The sequence below is a fragment of the Mesoplodon densirostris genome, chromosome 12 (assembly GCF_025265405.1).
Source record: "Mesoplodon densirostris isolate mMesDen1 chromosome 12, mMesDen1 primary haplotype, whole genome shotgun sequence".
Classification (NCBI taxonomy): Eukaryota; Metazoa; Chordata; class Mammalia; order Artiodactyla; family Ziphiidae; genus Mesoplodon; species Mesoplodon densirostris.
The window spans coordinates 54328830-54349798 of record NC_082672.1 but is presented as its reverse complement, the minus strand read 5'-3'; the positions used below and the strand labels follow the sequence as shown (position 1 = coordinate 54349798).

At 43.4% G+C, this 20969-nt stretch overlaps 1 protein-coding gene and 1 long non-coding RNA gene across 2 annotated transcripts in view; one reads left to right on the top strand and one right to left on the bottom strand.

Annotated features, from left to right (window-relative positions):
- PREP (prolyl endopeptidase) overlaps positions 1-20969 on the bottom strand; it is a 140047-nt gene that overhangs the window by 11707 nt on the left and 107371 nt on the right. Inside the window, exons 11-13 of the mRNA XM_060115106.1 lie at positions 8386-8522; positions 7140-7234; positions 3707-3838 (exon numbers count right to left, since the gene is read on the bottom strand). Of these exons, the coding sequence (XP_059971089.1) occupies positions 3707-3838; positions 7140-7234; positions 8386-8522 (364 nt within the window). The remainder of the gene's footprint in view (positions 1-3706; positions 3839-7139; positions 7235-8385; positions 8523-20969) is intronic.
- LOC132500183 (uncharacterized) lies at positions 5464-8029 on the top strand. Its single transcript, XR_009533981.1, has 3 exons — positions 5464-5587; positions 6061-6332; positions 7947-8029. It is a non-coding gene; the product is annotated as an uncharacterized LOC132500183 (long non-coding RNA).

The following is a 20969-nucleotide window of genomic DNA, read 5'->3' as shown; positions in this document are numbered from 1 at the left end:
TACTTTCTCTTTTTTGCTTGTGTATCTACTATTGATTTTTGGTTTTGGTTATCAGGAGGCTCATACATAACCACCATATATCTTTGCGATTAAGTTGATGATCTCTTAAGTTTGAACACTTTCTAATAAACAATCTTGCATTTATATTCCTCCTGCCATATTTAATGTTTTGATGTCATATTTCAAAACTATTTGTGTATCAACTTAACTACTATTGTGAATATAGATGATTTTACAACTTTGTCTTTTAAACTTCTTACTGACTTTGTAAGTAGCTGATCTACTATCTTTATGTTTACCTTTACTAATGAGTTTTTTTTTCCTTTCGTAATTTTCATATTTCTAGTTGTGGTCTTTTTTTTTCCACTTAGAGAAGGCCTTTTAACATTTCTTCTAGAGCCAGTTTAGTGGTCCTGAACTCTTTTTAGCTTTTGCTTGTCTGTACAACTCTTGATCTCTCCTTCAGATCTGAATGATAGCCTTGCCAGGTAGTGTATTGTTTTTTTTTTTTTGCAGTATGCGGGCCTCTCACTGTTGTGGCCTCTCCCGTTGTGGAGCACATGCTCCGGACGCGCAGGCTCAGCGGCCATGGCTCATGGGCCCAGCCACTCCGCGGCATGTGGGACCCTCCCGGACCGGGGCATGAACCCATGTCCCCTGCATCGGCAGGCGGACTCTCAACCACTGCGCCACCAGGGAAGCCTGAGGTAGTGTATTCTTGATTGTATGTTTTTTTTTTTTTTTTTTTTTTTCCTTTTTGCGGTATGTGGGCCTCTCACTGTTGTGGCCTCTCCCGTTGCGGAGCACAGGCTCCGGATGCGCAGGCCCAGTGGCCATGGCTCACGGGCCCAGCCGCTCCACGGCATATGGGATCCTCCCAGACCGGGGCACGAACCCGTATCCCCTGCATCGGCAGGCGGACTCTCAACCACTGCGCCACCAGGGAGGCCCTTGATTGTATGTTTTTTCATCACTTTGAATATACTGTGCCTCCCTTCTGGCCTGCAGAGTTTCTGATGAAAAGTCAGCTGATAGTCTTATGGAAGTTCCCTTATAAGTAACTAGTTGCTTTTCTCTTGCTCCTTTTAAGAGTCTCTGTGTCTGGGTGTGGACCTCTTTGGGTTCCTCTTATTTGGGACTCTCTCTGTTTCCTCAACCTACATGTTTGTTTCCTTTCCCAGGTTAGGGAAGTTTTCAGCTATTTATTCAGATAAAAGTTCTCTGCCCCTCTCTCTGTTCTCCTTCTTGGACCCCCTAAAATGTGAATGTTAGTTTGTTTGATGTTGTCTCTGAGGTCTCTTAAGCTATCCTCACTTTTTAGAATTGTTTTTTCTGTTCAGCTTGGATGATTTTCACTATTCTGTTTTCCAGGTCTCTGATCCATTCCTCTGTATCATCTAATCTACTGTTGATTCCTACTAGTATATTTCTTATTTCAGTTATTGTATTCTTCACCTCTTTTTGGCTCTTCTTTGTATTTTCTAACTCTCTGTTAAATGTCTCATTGTCTTCATCCATTCTTCTCCTGAGTTTGTTGAGTATCTTTATAATCATTACCTGAACTCTTTATTGGATAAGATTACTTATCTCCACTTTGCTTAGTTCTTTTTCTGAGGTTTTATCTTGCTCCTTAGTTTAAGAACATAGTTCTGTCTTCTAATTTTGCCTAATTCTCTGTGTTTATTTCTGTGTGTTAGGTGGGTTGGTTATGTTTTCTGAGCTTGGGTAAGTATCCTTAATATAGGTGATATCCTGTTGGGCCCAGCAGCAGACTCCCCTCTGGTGACCAGAGATACATACTCTAGGGGTGCCTCCTATGTAGGCTGCACGGGCCCTTCTGTTGTGGCAGGGCCAACTACTTTGGGCATGCTGATACGCAAGGCCTGATCTCTGCATGACCAGAGCTGGTGCCAGTCTGCTGGTGGTGGAGTGCTAATAGCCCGAGAGAGGATCCAGAATGGTGCTTGTCAGCACCAGTGTCCCTGTGGTAGAACGAGTTCCCCAAAATGTCTGCCACCAGCACCTGTGTCCCCAGTAGGAGTCCCAGTTGCCTCCTGCCCCTCTGGGAGGCTCTTCAAGGTTAGCAAGGGAATCTGACCAGGCTCCTTTCAAATGACTGCCTCTGTGTCAGGACTCAAGAGCATGTGAGATTTTGTGTGCACCCTTTGAGAGTGGAGTCTCTATTTCCCACAGCCCTCTGGCTCTCATCAAAGTAAGCCCCGCTGGCCTTCAGAGCCAGATGTTCTAGGGGCTCATTTTCCTGGTGTAGGACCTCTGGACTGGGGAGCCTGATGTGGGTCTCAAACCCCTCTCTCCTTGGGAAGGACCTCAGCAGTAGTGATTATCCTCCCATTTGTGGTTTGCCTGCCCGAGGTTGTGGGTTTTGACTATACCGTGCATCTGCCCCTCCTTACCCATCTCATTGTGGTTCCTTCTTTATATCTTTGGTTGTGGAAAATCTTTTCTATTAGTCTTCAGGTTGTTCTCATACATAGTTGTTCTGTAAATAGCTGTACTTTTGGTGTGCCCGTGGAAGGAGGTGAGCTCAGGGGTTTTCCTACTTTGCCATCTCGGCCATATCTCTACCCTTTCCAAATTTAAATAAATTATTTGGACATATATATATTTTACCTCCCTGGGAAAATGTTTTTTTCAAGAAGACTATATTCCATTGGGGTAAAGAAGTAAGAAGGACAGGAATTCAGGTTTTGACAGAAGTCAGTAAATTTCAAAGACAAGGAAACAGAGTGAATGTGTCAAGATCCCCTGACAACAGTGGATTGAAAGCTAAAAATTGTCACATGTGCTTTTTAGGTTGAGTCTATTTGTGCTATTCTCCATTTGTACAACGGTCCCTCGTATCCTAATGACACCGGATGTAGGATCCAGCAAGCAAAGTTCAGGACCACTATAAATGTTCATTACAATGTTAAGTACTGTTGAGAGATGAAAAGCAAAGTAAAAATTCATTAACCACCAAAAATTACGAAAATCCACTTAGAGGCAGTGCCACATAGAGATTGAAAGAGCAGAATATAAAGCCACGGTGCTAAGCATCAACCCCAGCACTACCATCACACTAGCAAGCTACTCAACCTCTCAGTGCCCCAGTGTCCTCCTCTGTAAAATGGGGATAATACCTGTCCCCATCTCCCAGGCCATGTGCATGTCAAGGGCTCAGCACGGAGCCTGGCAAGGTGCTCAGCAAGGGTGAACATTACTGTGAACTATTTCATTACTATGAAGCTGTGGATCCATCTTTGCATGTACCTCATTTTCCTTCATGACTTATTTCTCTGAACCCATAGCATCTAGCATCCCGTGGCATAGGTATTCAACAAATATTTAGTGATGATCATTACAAGTTCTGGGTAACACAGTCAGAGGTGTGTTATTAGGCTCAGTCATGTGCTGACTGAACCCTAGAGACCTGTGGGTCCAGTCTGTGGGGAGGGGGAGAGGGAAGGGTAAGAATTGTGGTCCAGTCCGATAGAGCTCAGAACAGGGAGGAGGAATGGCTTTTCAGGCTATGATGAGTTGAGTCAGTAGTTGTGTCTTCAAATGTCATTAATTAGATGCCCAAATACAAATGGGTTTTGCTTTTTCTGTACCACTGCTCCCATCCATGAGCCAAAGTAAATCAGAGTATCTGAAAACTCCAAGAGTTAACTAGTAAAGTACGATGAATAAAAATCCCAGTTCTCACCTACTAAGAGGCCCCCATTTGAACCTCCATTAATAGTCAGCCTCTTGGGAGACGTGTAACCTTCCTTGATAAGATATTCAGCAGCACACTGGAAGTCATCAAAGCAGTTCTGTTTGTTGGCCAAGATACCACCTACAATGTGCCAAAGTGAAAGATAGTTAATTAACAAAACATAGGAAAAAAATCACATTTTAACCTAAGGGGAATTCAAATGATGATAGGGCATAGTTTCAACTACTGATCAACTTAAACACAATGGACTAACACTACATTTAGAAAAATGCCTCAATTTAAATTGTGTTATGCATTGTGGAAATCCATCATCTGTACCGCAACTACTAATGCATATGGTACCTTCGTATTTTTCTAAAACCTCTTAGAACTTAAAAGGCAAATGCCCCCAAGGGAAGAGATGATCTGTTATGACGTCAGACAACCATGAGAATGAAAATGTGAAAGCACGTCAACAAAAAGAACCTGTGTTTTGGGAGGAGCTGGACTCAAAACCGACGCAAGACCCAGAGCAGAGTCCAGTCCTCGAGTTACACACAGCATGTGACAATGGGGACGAGCGCGCTGCCCCCTCCCTGGGAAGATGAAAGTACTCTGCACGGACTTCCCCGGTGGCACAGTGGTTAAGAATCTGCCTGCCAGTTCAGGGGACGCGGGTTCGATCCCTGGCCCAGGAAGATCCCACATGCCGCGGAGCAACTAAGCCCATGCGCCACAACTACTGAGCTTGTGCTCTAGAGCCCAAGCCACAACTACTGAAGCCTGCACTCCACAACAAGAGAAGCCACCGCAATGAGCAGCCTGTGCAGCGCAACGAAGAGTAGCCCCTGCTCACCAGAACTAAAGAAAAGCCCGTGCACAGCAACAAAGACTCAACGCAGCCAAAAATAAAATATAAAATAAATTAATTAATTAAAAAAAAAAAAGAAAGTGCTCTGTGCAGATAGGTGCACTTCTCACCCCTCCTCTCTGCCGGAGTCTGAGGTGGGGACGTGATTTCGAGAAGGAAGCTCTCTGACTTTGCCCATGGGTACTTAAAGAACTTAGGTAGGAATTAGGTGCGGACGTGGTGCTGCACAGAGCAGCCCGTTAGTTTCTCTAGGCTTGAATGAAGAGGATCTCAAGCATCTCCTCAGAGAATCTGGGCTTTCTCATCTAGAAGCCATTCCAGTGCGGAGCCAAACAAAGAAACTACTTAAAGAGAGGAACATTTGTAAGGCCTTGTAAATACCCAAAAGTCAAAGTCATGCCCACAAAGGAACGGATGTCTGAAATAACTGCCAATGAAATGAACAGAAAACAGACATAGATCTAATGAGATATTTGAGATTAACTATTTTTGCAGAAATTCATTTAAAGATGAAGCAGTGCTACTGAAGAAATTTTTTCATATCAAAACAAATGTTATTAAGATTTTAATAAGAAAGTATTGGTGAATTAGGATGGCTAGGATTACTTAGTTTCCAGGAATAATAATATTTTGGGTATATGACTATATTTTTTGAAGAGCATTAAATTTTAAACTCAATTAACAGAATGAAATCCTGACTTATCGAGGTTCAGTATGCTAGGGTCTAACTAGAAAAGTTCCATTTCAGGCCCTCTCACTGCCTAAATTAGAAGAAAGTTTATGAGCAGTCTAAACAGAGGTAATCAACTTTTAGCTTCAGTCAAGCTGCAAACTCCACCCCCGTTTAAGACTTCTGGGTAATAACTTGGTTATAATTAATACAGAGATGAGAAAGTTGACCAAGACCAAGGGCACTCTTCCCAACCAGAGCATGATGGACACCTGAGGACCAGAGGAATTCTATGGCGAAGAACCTGGGTTCTTTGAGGAGAAGGCCACTGGGTCAGGAGTCCGTGCAGGTGGGTGTTTAAGTGTGTACATTAAACATTTTTAACCAGGAAATTGGGTGAGTCAAGGGGTCCAGACTTAGCATATGGATTTGGGATGCACATCCAACATAAGGTGTGTAGAGATTTTACTTTTATTCCCCCTTTCTTAGTCATCTCTTACTATCACAGTTTCATAGAATGAGTTTAGTGTAATTAAACTCTAATATCAGGTCCAAGTCAAAATTATACAATGAATTCTATGCCGTTTCAAATACAGTGACAATCAATAAAGCCTTCCAGGATGACACCTGGCAGCAGCTGGCCCAACGATGGCTGGCAGGCTGGGGGCCCATGTGTTCATTAGGGACACTCACACTTGCTAAGACGCTCAAATAGTTTGCTGTCTGACATCTTGGGGTGCATGCCGAAGACCGAGGATTTAGGCTTGGGCCTTTCCTGCCTGCTGACATCTAACAGGTACTCATGAAAAAAGCTCTTTACAGATCTACCCTCATCTTTGCTGATCTGATCGATGCAGAAAACCAGAGCCTTGGCCTCAGGAGGTAGAGAACAAGTGGGTGTATGGATCCAAAGGGTGGTCTCGGATGCTCCTGCTGTGGGAGAAGAGCCTCCTCACCGCGTGCTGCTGGCCAAGCCTGAGCCCTGGGGGCCGCCCTCGTGCCCGCAGACTGCCTGATGTCGAGAGGGGAGAAGCAGGGAGCCGGTGGGAGTGAAGGGGCTTCCCACACCCTCCTCCCCCAAACACAGGAATAAGGTAAGGGAATAACATCTTCTTCAAGTTATTGGTTAGTCTATGCATTCCAGATATACAAAAGCCTGGGAGACGGGGTGTGCTCCACATAGAGAGAAAAGGAAGAGATGGGGCTTTAAAAATAAAGATTGCCATAATTTTTTTTAAAGAATGATAATTGGGGGAATAACGTTGAATACAGGAGCAGTTTCCTCAATCAACTAGAATACATGCTTCAGGAGGCCAGAGAACAGGGACTGAACCATTTAACCAGAAAAGAAAAATGACTGTGTTCTTGTGTTTATCTATCACGTGCAGGTTTTATTAGAGTCCCAGCAGCAACACTAGGAGGATGCTATTTCTTAGCAATGGTGGGAAGATCAGAGAAAACAAGCAAAAGATGCCTGAACTGGGAATAGGAAAGCTCTATTTTAGAATGCTCTTTTCTTTTAAGAGAAAATGGCCTGTTTTTGCAGTCTGTTTTGAGATAGCCAATAATGCTAAACAGTAAAAGCCAGGCTAACAGGAGAAGGAGACACAATAAATACCAAAAGTATCCCCCAGACTCACTTCTGACAGTGCTAGATAAAAATGTACCTTATACATTGCTAAAAAAAAAAAAAAAATTGATTATGGTATGTAGGAGATGCGCCTGAAAAAGGTGTCCTTCATTAAACTAGACTGCAAAGGAAAATAAACTGAAAAGACTGAGCTGTTTAAATTGAAAGGGGGAATGGTGCCTGCAATGTGTTTGGAAGCATCCTTTTCTGCCCCTGCTCCCCTCGGCTTGGGCTATGCCATGTTTGCGTTTCTGCAGAGAAGATACCTCACCTTTATGCCACGTCTCTCCGTACTCCCCACCTCCTCTGATGTTGGCCACTGCAAGGACGCCACCCATGTGTCTCACAAAGATGAGCCTGGACACACTGAGAGATGGTAAAAACAGTTAACCTGCCACTAACTGCCCAGTGAGGGCTGCTGTCCTCCTCCACCGCACCCACACCCGCACACACAGCCCTGAAGATGCTCCACACATGCTGTCATCTACGTGGAAGCCCAGTGCTTTTACATTGCTCGATTTAAGTGAAATGTTATAACTTCTGACTAGTGATTAACTGCAAAGCTCATACATTTTCAGGAGCATTCAGTATACCTCATTTTAAACAACTGTCTTGGCAACCAAAATACTGCCACCCACGTGACACAGCCCTGGTATGAATGGTGCTGTGCTTGTTACACACCCGGTAAAGGCCCCTGCTACCATCTCTCCCAGTATCTCTCTTCAAATTGTTCAAGTTGCAAAAAAGAAAGCTCCTTCTGAAATGTGAATTTTAAACAGATTTTCCAGTTTTACAGAAATTTAGACGTTGAAACTAGGTGTGAGAGAGGTAGAGGAGATGAGGCACACTGACCAGAAAATAAGAACGGAGTGCCCAGGGCTGGAGAATGTTTTCTAGAAATAAACAGAAGAAACTATAGCACAAAGCTTCTTTAGAAAGTTTGGATTTTATGTTTTCCTCCTTCTCTTTCCACTCTGACCCTAACAGTACTGAGTGAGGTTATTTTTCTGTTTGCTGTTAACTAAAATTAATTTTTCTTTGAGAACTATTTCTGAAATTTATTCACTCTTCCTTTTAGTAACTGTGGGCTTCTGCAACCTGAGGCTCAAGATGGTCTGGCTGCTAATTTCCTGGATGTTGAAGATCAGAGGGAAGGAGAGTGTGAGGTAGGTAATCAGACCATACACCCAGGTGGTCTTCTCTTCAACATTTCTCCTCTACCTCGGGTGGTCTCTACTGACACTACCAGCATATCCACTGGTTCAGGGAAGAAAATGGTGTAAGGACACTTCCTTACTCATCTCAGTTCCCAACACAGAGCAGGCTTAACGAATACTCGTTGCACAAATGAACAAAGATAAGATCTGCTCAGGAATCAGTGTTATCTTGATCCAGGTTCCCCTGTGGGGGCCAAGGGGATGGGGCTCAGGTGCAGAGGCAGTAGGCCAGTCTCTGGTTTCTCCTCACGGTCTGGAGAAGATCAGATGCACGCTGAAGTTCCGAGGTGCCACGCTTACCTGTAGTTGGGTGTGATAGATATGTTGAAGCCGCCGTAGCCGTATAGGAAAGCGGGATGAGAGGCATCCAGTTTTATGCCCTTTTTATGCACAATAAACATTGGAATCTTTGTACCATCCTTGCTAGGGTAGAAAATCTAGAACAAAAGAAAGCAGAACAGCTAGACTTAGCATTCCTGAGTAAACACTTGCATGCTTTTACAGGGGAAAAACAGACAGGTAGTAAATTCTTCAAGCTGTAGAGCAGCACCATGAAAATCCAGTACCACTAAAGGGCTAGTTGATGGTGAAGCATATTTCAGTTTTTATGGAGACAGTGTGGAGTAGTGAATACAGGGAGACTTGACTTTGAATTCTTCTTCCACTCTCAAAAGCTAGGTGACCCCAGGCAAGTCTGTCCTCACTCAGCTTTAGTTCTTTATCCCTAAAATGTGGCCACTGTGCCCACCTCTTAGGGTCTCCACGAGGCCCATATAAGAGAACAGGCAGGGCTTCCCTGGTGGTGCAATGGTTGAGAGTCCGCCTGCCGATGCAGGGGACACGGGTTCGTGCCCCGGTCCGGGAAGATCCCACATGCCGTGGAGCGGCTGGCCCCGTGAGCCATGGCCGCTGAGCCTGCGCGTCCGGAGCCTGTGCTCCGCAATGGGAGAGGCCACATCAGTGAGAGGCCCGTGTACCGCAAAAAAAAAAAAAAAAAAAGAGGACAGACATTCAGTTCTCTGTTCCTGAGCACCCCTCCCAGCAGCGGAAACTCAGATTTGGCTCTTCTGCCAAACAATCCAATCTAGGAAGACTTTTTTTCTAGGAAAGACATTTCATATTCAACGTCCTCTCTAAATGTTAAGACACTCAACTCCTCTTCATTTTCCTAGGTTCAACTATTAATTAAATGTTAGCAACAACAAAACGTATGTTAGCTTTAGAGAGTAGATAAGGAGCAACACAGAAATCCTATTGTTTCTGGTTAAACAAAGACACTTTCTCCAGCATTGATAATTAAGGCTCATCAAACCTTCCTGAATCTGGTAAGTTCAGTTAACATTTCTAGGTTCATGACTTTTTGGATAAAAGGAATCAAAGAAAAAGGATTAGAAAGAGAACATGAAATGTTATTCAAACGGTAAGCCCCAGAATAAGCACTAAGTCACCCAAAGCTGATAATGGCTTCTTCCAGACAGACAATCTGTACATAGCTTTCTCTGGTCAGACGTGGTATCTTTATCCCAAATGACACCTGGAAAGTGCCCCAGCTTAGAAACGTCTTGCTGACCTAACACATCACAGTCAAGGACATAAACCTCTACAGGTAGTGTGACTTGGAGCCATATTCTATCCAAAGCTTTTTAAGGTAGCAGTTCTATCGTGCAAAGTGTCCACAAAGTCCTTGGGAATAAACAGTGGGGGGCGGGCAGGGGAGAGGGGGGAGGCGAGGCAGATTTGGAGAAAGGCACTACACGGCCACCATTAATGCCTGCGAGTCTGGTCTTTTTTTTTTTTTGCGGTACACGGGCCTCTCCCGTTGCGGAGCACAGGCTCCGGACGCGCAGGCTTAGCAGCCATGGCTCACTGGCCCAGCCGCACCACGGCATGTGGGATCCTCCCGGACCGGGGCACGAACCCATGTCCCCTGCATCGGCAGGCAGACTCTCAACCACTGCGCCACCAGAGAAGCCCTGGTCGTTTTTTGAAACCTGCCAAGGAACAGTATAACAAGCACTTGCTTCTGCTTTTGAGAGAAATACTGAGATATATGTAAAGTTGACTGTTTAGGAATTATCGAGAATACATGGCAGAGTTCAAAGTTATCAGAGGAGACAGGGTTTTAGTTAAAGTTATTTAGTGCCAGTTAGGAGCCACTAATAGAGAGTCACTGTGCGGGCGGCACAAGCAAATGCAGAGTAAGAGGTACAGGCGACGGCTGGGGCTAATGAGCTAAAAACCAGGCCCTCAGGTAGGCGCGTTCTAACCACAGAGGAGACAGCATGGGGGCGGGTGGGCAGGGGAGCAAACTGTCCCACACGATTCTACCCTAACTGAATCATCTGCTTAAAAAATAGCGTTCCCCCCGGCTACCTCCTGACTTCCCACCTATCCTCCAATCCCAGCCCAGGCACCTAATCCCTCTCCAGCCCGGCTGAGCCCTCCTCCGGCAGCTCCCCTTCTGCGTCCTTCTCGTCACCCGGTCAGCTGGACTGGTGCACTTCTGTCCCCACTGAGCTGACCCTCAGAGCCTCCTGTTTGCAAAGTGTTCTGTCTTCTTGCTTCGGGGCAACGTGGCTTCCTCCTCTGGCACTACTTTGCTTGCTACCACCTGTAGGATTTCTAGTGCCTGCACCTCGGTCTGCAGTGCTCGCATCTGGCTCCAGGACAGAGGCATCCTTGTGGAATACAATCAAAAGCACAAAGGCCCCCTTATGCCCATAGCTGCAAAAATATACCCAAGTTTTAAGTTGGTGTAGTTCAGATGTTAAAATAACAACATTGTGAATGCTGTCCAAAAGCGAAAGGGCGCTGTGAGGATGACTACAATAGAATCATCGTCAAAGAAGGCTATTTCAGACTTGAAATAAACATACACACTTAACATATATACATGTATAAAGACATTATCAAATCTCTATATATACACACAGAGCAGTGTTTTTTGCCATTTCCATTTATGGAACGGCAATTGATGACAATAAACCTTAACCTGACTGCAACAGAAGGGCAGATTGACGCCTGAGTCTTTGGATAACTATGGAAGGAATCCATGTGGACATGTTAGAAACAGACATTAAAAATAGCCCAGCTATTTCCCATTATGCTCTTTCCATTCCTTTGACTTTCCTCTTGAAGGCACTTCTTCAAAACTTTTCTTTGAGAAGCTTTGTGGGTAAGTTTCTTTCTAGATTTGCCTGGTAAGGAAGAAAAGTTAGCAAACTCCTTGTTTCCGTTTGCTTCCCAAACCTGGCCAAACCAAAAAGCTCCACTTCATGATCTACACTAGTGGTTCTTGAACCTTATTGGTTGGGCCTAAGCATCTGTGATAAACATGTTAAAAATGCAGTTTCCTAGGCTTCATTCCCAGAAATTCTGATCCCACAAGTATGAGGTGGATGACCAAACCTGCAGATTTAGCACATCTCCTAGCTGTTTCCATTGTTTTCCGTTTTCTTCCATTCCCAACACCACCCATTTGCATCCGGCCTTTCCTGTCTTCATGGGGGCCATCTGCTTGGAGTTCTTGAAAAACCTTCTGCCGACTTCACTCACCCTCTGAACCCCAGAGAAAGAAGGATCATTCATTTCTTACCAAGTCCACTACTACCACACTCTTCTGATTACCACAACCTTTTCTTTTTGTATTGTCTCCCTTTCCTCGGCATACAAACAGGCTCAAATTTCTCCTATCCTACAGAACAACAACAACGCCCCAAATCTTTTGCACTGCCCTGTCTGTCCCTCAAACTAAATTTCCATCTCCTGCTTCCTTCCTGATCAAACATATCCACAGTAACCTACACCCACAGCTCACACCTGCCTGCCTCGTTCAGTCCTATCCTCACCACTGCCCTTCCAAAGGGCAGTGATGAATTTTTTTGTCTTTGCTCCTCCATCCCTACCTCTACCCTAGTGGTATAGATCCTTCCGAACTCTTCCACATGCTTACAGAGACACATCTGTTTACACGTATTCACAAACACGGGTTACTATTAAAAGGCAATACACAGAATCAGGCCAATATTGGGATAAAACTTAGTCGGCTTCTCCCCACTCAGCTATCTAATATGGAATTCCTTCCAGGTAAAGATACCTAGATTTACCTCATTTAAAAAAGTGGCTGCCTAGTACTTCATCGTATGAAAGTACACAAACTTATTTAACCATTTGCTCACCAAAGGCTATTCAGACTATTCTTCTGTTATCAACAATGATTGATAGAATAAATCCCTTTTACACAAATCTTATACACTCATGCTATGATTTCTATAGGTTATGTTCTTAGACGTGAGATTGCTAAATCAAAGTGTATGTGCATTTAAAAATTCAACAGAGGAGTTAGAGCCAAGATGGCAGAATAGGAGGATGTGGCGTTCACCTCTCCCCACAAGTACATCAAGAATACATCTACAAATGGAACGATTCTCAGAGCACCTGCTGAACCCTAGCAGAGGACCTCAGACACCTAAAAGGACAAGAAAAATCCCCACACAACTGGGTAGGATGAGAGGAAAAAAAAGAGGAAACGGGACGTGACCTGCACCCCTGGCCGGGGGGAGCTAGAGGAGAGGAAAGGTTCCTGCACTCAGGGAAGCCCCCTCACCGGTGGCGGGGAGATCAGCTGGGACAGAGAGGGAGCTTCGGGGATTCGGAGGAGAGTGCAGCAAGCGGTCTGTGGCAGGCAGGACAGAGTAACACCCACATGGATGGTCCGTACTGTACAGATGGCCAAAAGGCACATGAAAAGATGCTCAACATCACTAATTATTAGAGAAATGGAAATCAAAACTACAATGAGGTATCCACCTCATTGGTGGGAATGTAAATTGGTACACCATCATGGAGAACAACAGTATGGAGGTTCCTTAAAAAACTAAAAATAGAGCTACCATATGACCCAGTAATCCCACTCCTGGGCATATATCCGGAGAAAATCATAATTCGAAAAGATACATGCACCCCAATGTTCACTGCAGCACTATTTACAATAGCCAGGACATGGAAGCAACTTAAGTGCCCATCGACAGAGGAATGGATAAAGAAGATGTGCTACATATATACAATGAAATATTACTCAGCCATAAAAACGAATGAAATAATGCCACCTGCAGGAACATGGATGGACCAAGAGAGTGTCACACTGAGTGAAGGCAGACAGAGAAGGACAAATATCATACGATATCACTTATATGTGAAATCTAAAAGAATGGTACAAATGAACTTATTTATAAATAAAAATAGAGTTACAGATGTAGAAAACAATCATGGTTACGGGGGGAAACAGGGAGGAGGGATAAATTGGGAGATTGGGAATGACATGCACACTACTATATATAAAATAGATAACTAATAAGGACCTACTGTACAGCACAGGGAACTACTCAATACTATGTAATGACATGGGAAAATCTAAAAAAGAGTGGATATATGGATATGTATAACTGATTCACTGCGCTATACAGCAGAAAGTAATGTAACATTGTAAATCAACTATACTCCAATAAAAAAATTCACTGAAAAGAATTCAATAGATTCTGATAAATAATTCTCTAAAAATGGTGTATCAACTTAAGCTCCTAATGACAGTATTACCTAAGTGTCAATTTCTTATTAGCAGTGGGTGTTAAGATGGATTTCAATTTTTGCTAGTGTAATAGGCACACATTACCATCTCACCAGTTTTAAGACTCAGTTTTTAAATTAGCAAAGATTTTCATCTGTTAATTGGTCATTTTATATCTCTTCCTCAGAAAACAAAGTGTGCCTATTCTTTCAGTGTGTTTTACCTTTCTGATTAGTTAATAGAAACTCTTCTTACATTCAGGACATTTACCTTTCTTTCTGTCATATATTTTGTTTGTATTGCCTCCCAGTCTATAGCCTGTTTCTAAACTTTCTTTGTGGTATCTTGAATATATTTACATAGCACATACACGGATAGGACTCCCTCACCCCAAGTTGTAAAAATATTTGTCTATATTTTCATTTTGAATTTTTACATTTATGGCTATCCAAATGAAGTTTCTTTTTACATATGATCTGGTATCTAACTACTTTTCCCCAAATAGCCAACTATTATATTACCATTTACTAAAGAATAATTCTTTTCCCCATTTTTCAGAAATGCCATTTTTGAATTGGTTTCTTCCCAGGCCTCATCTGTTTCGGTCCCTATCTGGCAACTGCTTCTTTGGCTTCCTGGGTGCAGTATTTCTCTGGTTCTTTTTCAACCTTCCTAATTGATCCATTACTAGCTCTTCTTCCTGCTGCCAAATGCTACTGTTTTGCAGTTTTCTATACTTGGTCTTCTCTTTTCTCTCTGCAAATCCCCCATTTGCCACCTCAGAGAGTTCCAATAAACTACTCCGTGCTAAGGACCTTCACGCCCACATTTGCAGGTCCCTGTGAGGGGCTGGTTAGAAAGCCCCTCAGGTTGCTCCACTGTGAGGGCTGTGATGTCACATGGCGGGTGGCCCGTCCACATCTCCAAGCCAACGTGCTCTAGGTGTACCTTGTACAGGCTCCTCTTTGGGGCTCTCTCATTTTGGGTAGTAGCAGTGGTCCCTTACTTCACTCTCTCCTCAGCCACCCAACTGCCAACTCTCAGAATCACATCTTGTGCCAAGGACCCCACGCCCAGGCATCACTCGGCCACTTCAATTCTCAGGCCTCTCCTCGCGCACGTATGCTGGTGACCCTGCTCTGAACCCTCTGCCACACTAGCCTCAAACCCACCTGGTCTCCCTGACGCCTCTCACTGGCTAAAGTGAAGCTGGGGTAGGAGCAGTGGAGCCTCGAACTATTATTAGTAACACACAACAACCAGAATATATTTTATCTATTTATATGATACACAAGCCGTTACTGCTGGATGAGGAGGCAACTGCTGAAGCTTGAACCCATGGGCTGTTTTCAATAGTTTATTGCTACACCACCCCCCAGGTTCAAGCTAAAAAGCAAAAAGACTTTTCCCTCTCATAACTGTAACCAAATGAGAGTGAGCTGACAATACACACCCGTTCATTTTGAGTGTCCACGGCGGGCACAGACCTTTGATGGGATGCCAGAGCCTTTATGGGACCCTTAACGGACAGGACAACAACGTGCTCCCATGGGATCCAGCAGGCACCCGCTTGAGTAACAGAAAACGTCTGTCCGTCATCTAGGTCCAACAACTCATCATGTGAGCTGACGGGCCCTGTCTACCCCATTCCTGTCAGCAGCAGAGCAAACGGCCCAAGCGATAGATCCAGTCCAACCAGGAGCCGGTGATGCCAGCGTCAGCACCAGGCCTCTCCCCTGGCACAGCCGTCCACTCCGCCGACACAAGCACCACCGAAGAATCTAAGACAGAGTGTCTTTGGAAGCGTCCGTGAGACCGCATGAGAGGGACTATTTTATCGTGTTTTGAGATGCAACCTTCATCAGGGACACCACAGATGAAAAATAAACATCACGACAGCGATGCAAAGCCACAGTTACTTCTAGACATTAGTAAGCCAACCAGAGATTGATCAAACACTGACTTTAGAATGTTTCCTGCCTTAATTCCGTGTTCCTCCCCTTTAAAACTTAAGTCCTTCATTTTCTAGATTCTCACAGCAGCATAATAATGTTACTCCACATTTAAAACCAAGAACATTCAGCACGACAAGGCAATAAGGAAGCACACCCTCTGGGAAGCTCACGCTGTATCTCGAAAGACGACAGAGATGGGTATTTCCAAGCAGTCGCGAGACTGTCCCACCTGGGAAAGAAAGCTGGTGTCAGCTCTTTCTCAGCCCTGGGGAATCAAGATGATCATCCCCAATTCTGGGTATTTAAAATGTTTCAGGGATTTCCCTGGTGGCACAGTGGTTAAGAATCTGCCTGCCAATGCAGGGGACATGGGTTCGAGTCCTGGTCTGGGAAGAACCCGCAGGCCATGGAGCAACTAAGACCATGCACCACAACTACTGAGCCTGTGCTCTAGAGCCCGCGAGCCACAACTACAGAGCCCACATACCACAAATACTGAAGCCCACGCACCTAGAGACTGTGCTCTGCAAGAAGACAAGCCACCGCAATGAGAAGCCCGCAAACCGCAACAGAGTAGCCCCCGCTCGCCACTAGAGAGAGCCCGCACGCAGCAACGAAGACCCAATGCACAAAAAATAAATATAAATAAATAAATCAATAAATGTTTCAGATACAAGGAGAGAATGTCACTCTGGGACCTCACCTAGCTGGTCACCCTCTCTTATTTTAGAAACGAGAAACCCAAGATCCATAAAGATAACTGCCAGGTAACACTGCTAGCTTACATAAAATTAACACCAAGTCCCTGGTCCAGAGTTTTTTCTACCCTATTACAAAGTAATTCACTTCAAGCTATTACTTCCGTGTAAGCATCTTTACTGGGTGTAATTATGCAAAATTTTGCAAACGTTAGAAACTTTGACATAGATTTAATATATTCTCCCTACCCCCACCCCAAAGACAATGATCACTGGCCTCTAGGGAATCCAGAGGACAAGTATTCTGGCAAAGATACTATGCTTTATTTGCTTTTTTGTTTTCGTTGCCCTCTTGAAAAGGAGATTCATTCAAGCATGTCAAAAGCCATATTCCAGATACAGGAGTTATTACTTATTATTTTTTAAAGCAGAATGGGTCTGCTTAGAAAGATGATCCTTCTCTAAACAGACATCAGTGTTACCACCTTGAGGATAGATTATTAAAAGAATAATAAAAACTCCACTATATCCCGCCATGCCATTCTACTAAAAAAATTCAGTTTCAATAGTATTTTTAAAAGGCACGATTTGCTTCAGAAATGAAACAAAAAATGCTTGAGAGAATCGTAAGAAAAACCAACCCCACCTTGATAAGTAATCAGTTTAAAGCAGCTTCTAATTTTGCACATTTAAAACCATTATTCTAACGAACGACTGACAGGTAAGAGCTCACCGATCCTTGATCTGAATCCTTTAAATTAAAAAACTCTTGAGGAAAAGGTTTATACTTTATATAAGTCAAAAATGTCAGAAATGACCATCCCTATTGTCCGCATGACTGTGCCGAGGCATCACCACATATCAAGTGGTCTTTCTCTGGATATGCATGTATATCTGTATGCATGTCCAGCTGTCACGTGAACCTGGCTTCATAGATGAAATAAAAACATCTTCCTTTAAAGGAAAAGGAGGAGCAAGTGAACATAACAAACCAAGGGAACATTACTGTTCTCCAAGAGAATGACATCAGTTACAAACAGATCAGCTCCCTCTGCTGAAGTGATGACTTTTCTGGAGATAATAATACACTTAGTAATAAAATCAATTTTGCGAACACATTCTAACATGTGAGACCATTTAAGTTCCCCAAACAAACCATCTTCAGCCCCACAGTTAATCTGGTTCAGACTTGGTACTCTCTGAGGCAAACGCCAGGCCTCTCGTTATCACAGGTAATGGGACGTGCTCGTCCACGCAAGGTGAAGGAAAGCGGTCAAGGGCAAGCCCTTTGCAGAGAGGAACGTCTGGTGAGAGCGACTCCTGCCTAATTTTAGAGGCTGACGGGTTGAAAGGAGAACGTTCATGAAGGGCGCTGAGCTTCCCTTCCCATCAGACGTGACAGAGCCCCTTGTGTGGCCTGTGCTAAGGGTGGCCGACATGTGTGACGAGCAGAGCTGCTCAGGAACTCCGTGCTCAACGCAGACAGGGAACAAGACATTCCGTCACCCACAGAACTGGGCAGAAGGCAACCTCTGTGCCCCCATCAGCTTGTAAAACAAGTACACGAAGAACTTCGGGAGGCGCTGCACAGTTCTGAGCTGTGCTCACGTTAAAAATACTAGCTTGGCACTGGAAGGTTGTAACCCTATCTCTTTTCTAGACTTTTAACTTTGGAGGAGTGGGGGAGAGTTCAAGGGTCACCTTTGGGCAGCAAATATAAAGGGAAGTGTTTATTTCAGATTTTTTTAGTCTGCTTTCCAAAGGATGGCTGGACATTTTTGGAACACTGGAGATTTAAAAAACTCCTGTGGGGCACCTCAATGACAGCGAAGTCGGTCTATTTAAAAAATCTGTTTTAATTTTGGGGACATTTCTTGAGCACCAACGATGGGCTAAGTGCTCTATGCATAGTCTCTGCAGAAATGCACCGGCTCTCAAAGGCTCAGCCATCTGTTCTTTGGAATAATAAACCTATTCCCGGTCTCAAACTGTGCAGCAAGAAGTGAAATAGAAAGTGGAAGGTTCTGAACGTGAGGAAAGAAAGCCAGTGGTACAGACACAAGTGGAACATGGCACTTTGATGAGTTTTTAGAGTTTAGGGGTATTCATGTATTTTAAGGTAGAAAGACATAAGGGGCTATGATGAATAAATATGACTTGATTGTGAAACATAAAAGCCACCGTCAGTTCCACTGCCCTGATTTCCTTGTGGTCAAGGCAAACGCGCAATCAGACATTTTCATAAAAGTGAAGGACCTACTTACTATATGCGGAGGTTCAGAGAAAGCAGTTTCTGTTTTTTAACAGGCATTGTTTCTAAGGGGCTCTCAAAGAATGCATACATTGCCCCGTAATGAGGCTCACCACAATGGGCTTTTAGGCTGCACATGGAATGCATGTGTGTTTGTTTTGTTCTTCATGAAAACAGCATGACGAGTCCAACCTCAGGGCACTATGAGCACTGCACTGTGTGCATTCAATAAACATTTGTTTATGAATTTATTTGCTGACTGAATAAATGAGTTAGAATTACATATTAAACACTCTCTTTCCGATCCCACAAATTCCTATACACCAGCCAGCCTCAGTTCCTGAGGCTCAAAGTCATCTTGGATGCCTCTCACATGTCATCTTATCTAGCCCTGCCTATCCACATGGGGGCCTGGTCTCTTAACAGGACTCTTGCTTCCAATCTTTGGATACTTGTTACCAGATTAATCTCCCCGCAATCAGAAAAACATCTTCCTTTTAATCTAGGTCATTCCCCTACTGAAAACATGCAATGCCTCCCCGTTTTCTACAAAATGAAGTCCACGTTTGAGACCAGCATTTGAGACTACTCTCCGCCTTCAACATCTGTGAATCCTTCCCAACTATCTTCTCCAGTGAAACTGCCATTTCACATCTCCAGACCCTGGCTCCCAATGTCACATGCCTGAAGAGACTAAAGTATGACTGAAAAGAAACAAATCATTGGCTCGTAGGAATTCACTTGTTTGACCCCCATCTACTCCTACCCAATGCAGGCATCCCCAGAGCTACATCTCAGGCAGGTTCAACCTTTGCTTGGATATTTCTAGCAACGAGAAAGAAATTTACAACCAGAAAAATGGCAGATCATTTCATTTCGGAACTTCCCTAATTGTTATAAAGTTCTTCTCTACCTGAAAAAGTCAAAATAACTGAAAATACAAGGAACAAAAGTTTTCCAAGGCTCTGGAGACAGAACCTAGTAATAGTAAATTCCTATATAAGTTAACTATCGACTAAAGTTTCCATACATTTAAAAACAAATATTAAAATGCCTGCCACTTAGTTTCTGTATTTTTCACAACAGAGTTTTCCTTAGTCCTTACTTTGGTCACAATATACAGTATTTATTTTACTTGATTTGCTTAAAGCACTTAAATAGTTTTTCTCATGTACCAAACACTACTCTAAGAGCTTTATAAATATTCCCTCATTTTAATTCACACTTTATACCGTGAATACCTCCATTTTTTAGGGAAGTCACTTTGACACAGAAAAGTAACTCGTCCAAAGCATATATCTCATAAGTGATAGAGTCAGGATTTGAACCTGGGCTGTCTGGCTCCAGACTCCATGCTGTTAGCCACTGTAAACAAGGGATCAGCAAATCCTCTGGCCCCTCCCCCAGGGGCTCCTCTTGAACCCTCAATGGCACAACTATTGTGCCATCATGCATCTCCCTCTTGGGGCCGTGCATCAATTTACATCTATACCTAATACAGTGCCCAGAGGACAGTAGGCACTTAGAAAATGAGTGCTGGACAAATGCGGAAGTGAATGCTCAAACTGGACCCCATGCTTCAATCAAACATAAGAAAAAGTATTTTAAGTGGCAGTTCATTAAAAGAAATCCTCAACAAAATATTACCAAACCAAATCCAACAATATATCGAATTGGAATTTATTCTAGGGATGCAAATCAGTCAATGCGATATACCACATTAACAAAATGAAGGATAAAAATCTTATGCAGAAAAAGCACTTGACAAAATTCAACATCTATTTATGATAAAAACTCTCAACAAAGCAGGTATAGAGGGAACATACCTCAGCATAATAAAGGCTATATACGATAAGCCCACAGCTAACAACATACTCAATGGGGAAAAGCTGAAAGCCCTTCTCTGAGGTCAGGAACGAGACAAGGATATCCTCTCTTGCCACTAATTACTCACCACAGTATTGGAACTTCTAGCCTGAGCAATTAGGCAAGAAAAAGGAGTAAGTATCCATACTGGAAAGGAAGAAGTAGAACTGTCACTATTTGCAGAAGACATGATATCATATATATAAAAACCCTAAAGACTCCACCAAAACATTGTTAGAACTAATCCACAAGTTCAGTAAAGTGGCAGGATACAAAATCAGTATGCAAAAATCTGTTGCATTTCTTTACACTAATAATGAACTATGAGAAAGAGAAATTAAGAAAATAGTCCCATTTATAATTGCATCAAAAAGAATAAAAGACATAGGAATAAATTTAACCAAGGAGATGAAAGACCTATATATTGAAAACTACAGGACATTAATGAAAGAAATTGAAGAAGACACAAATAAATGGAAAGACATTCCATGCTCATAGATTAGAAGAATTAAAATTGTTAAAATATCCATATTTCCCAAAGCAATATA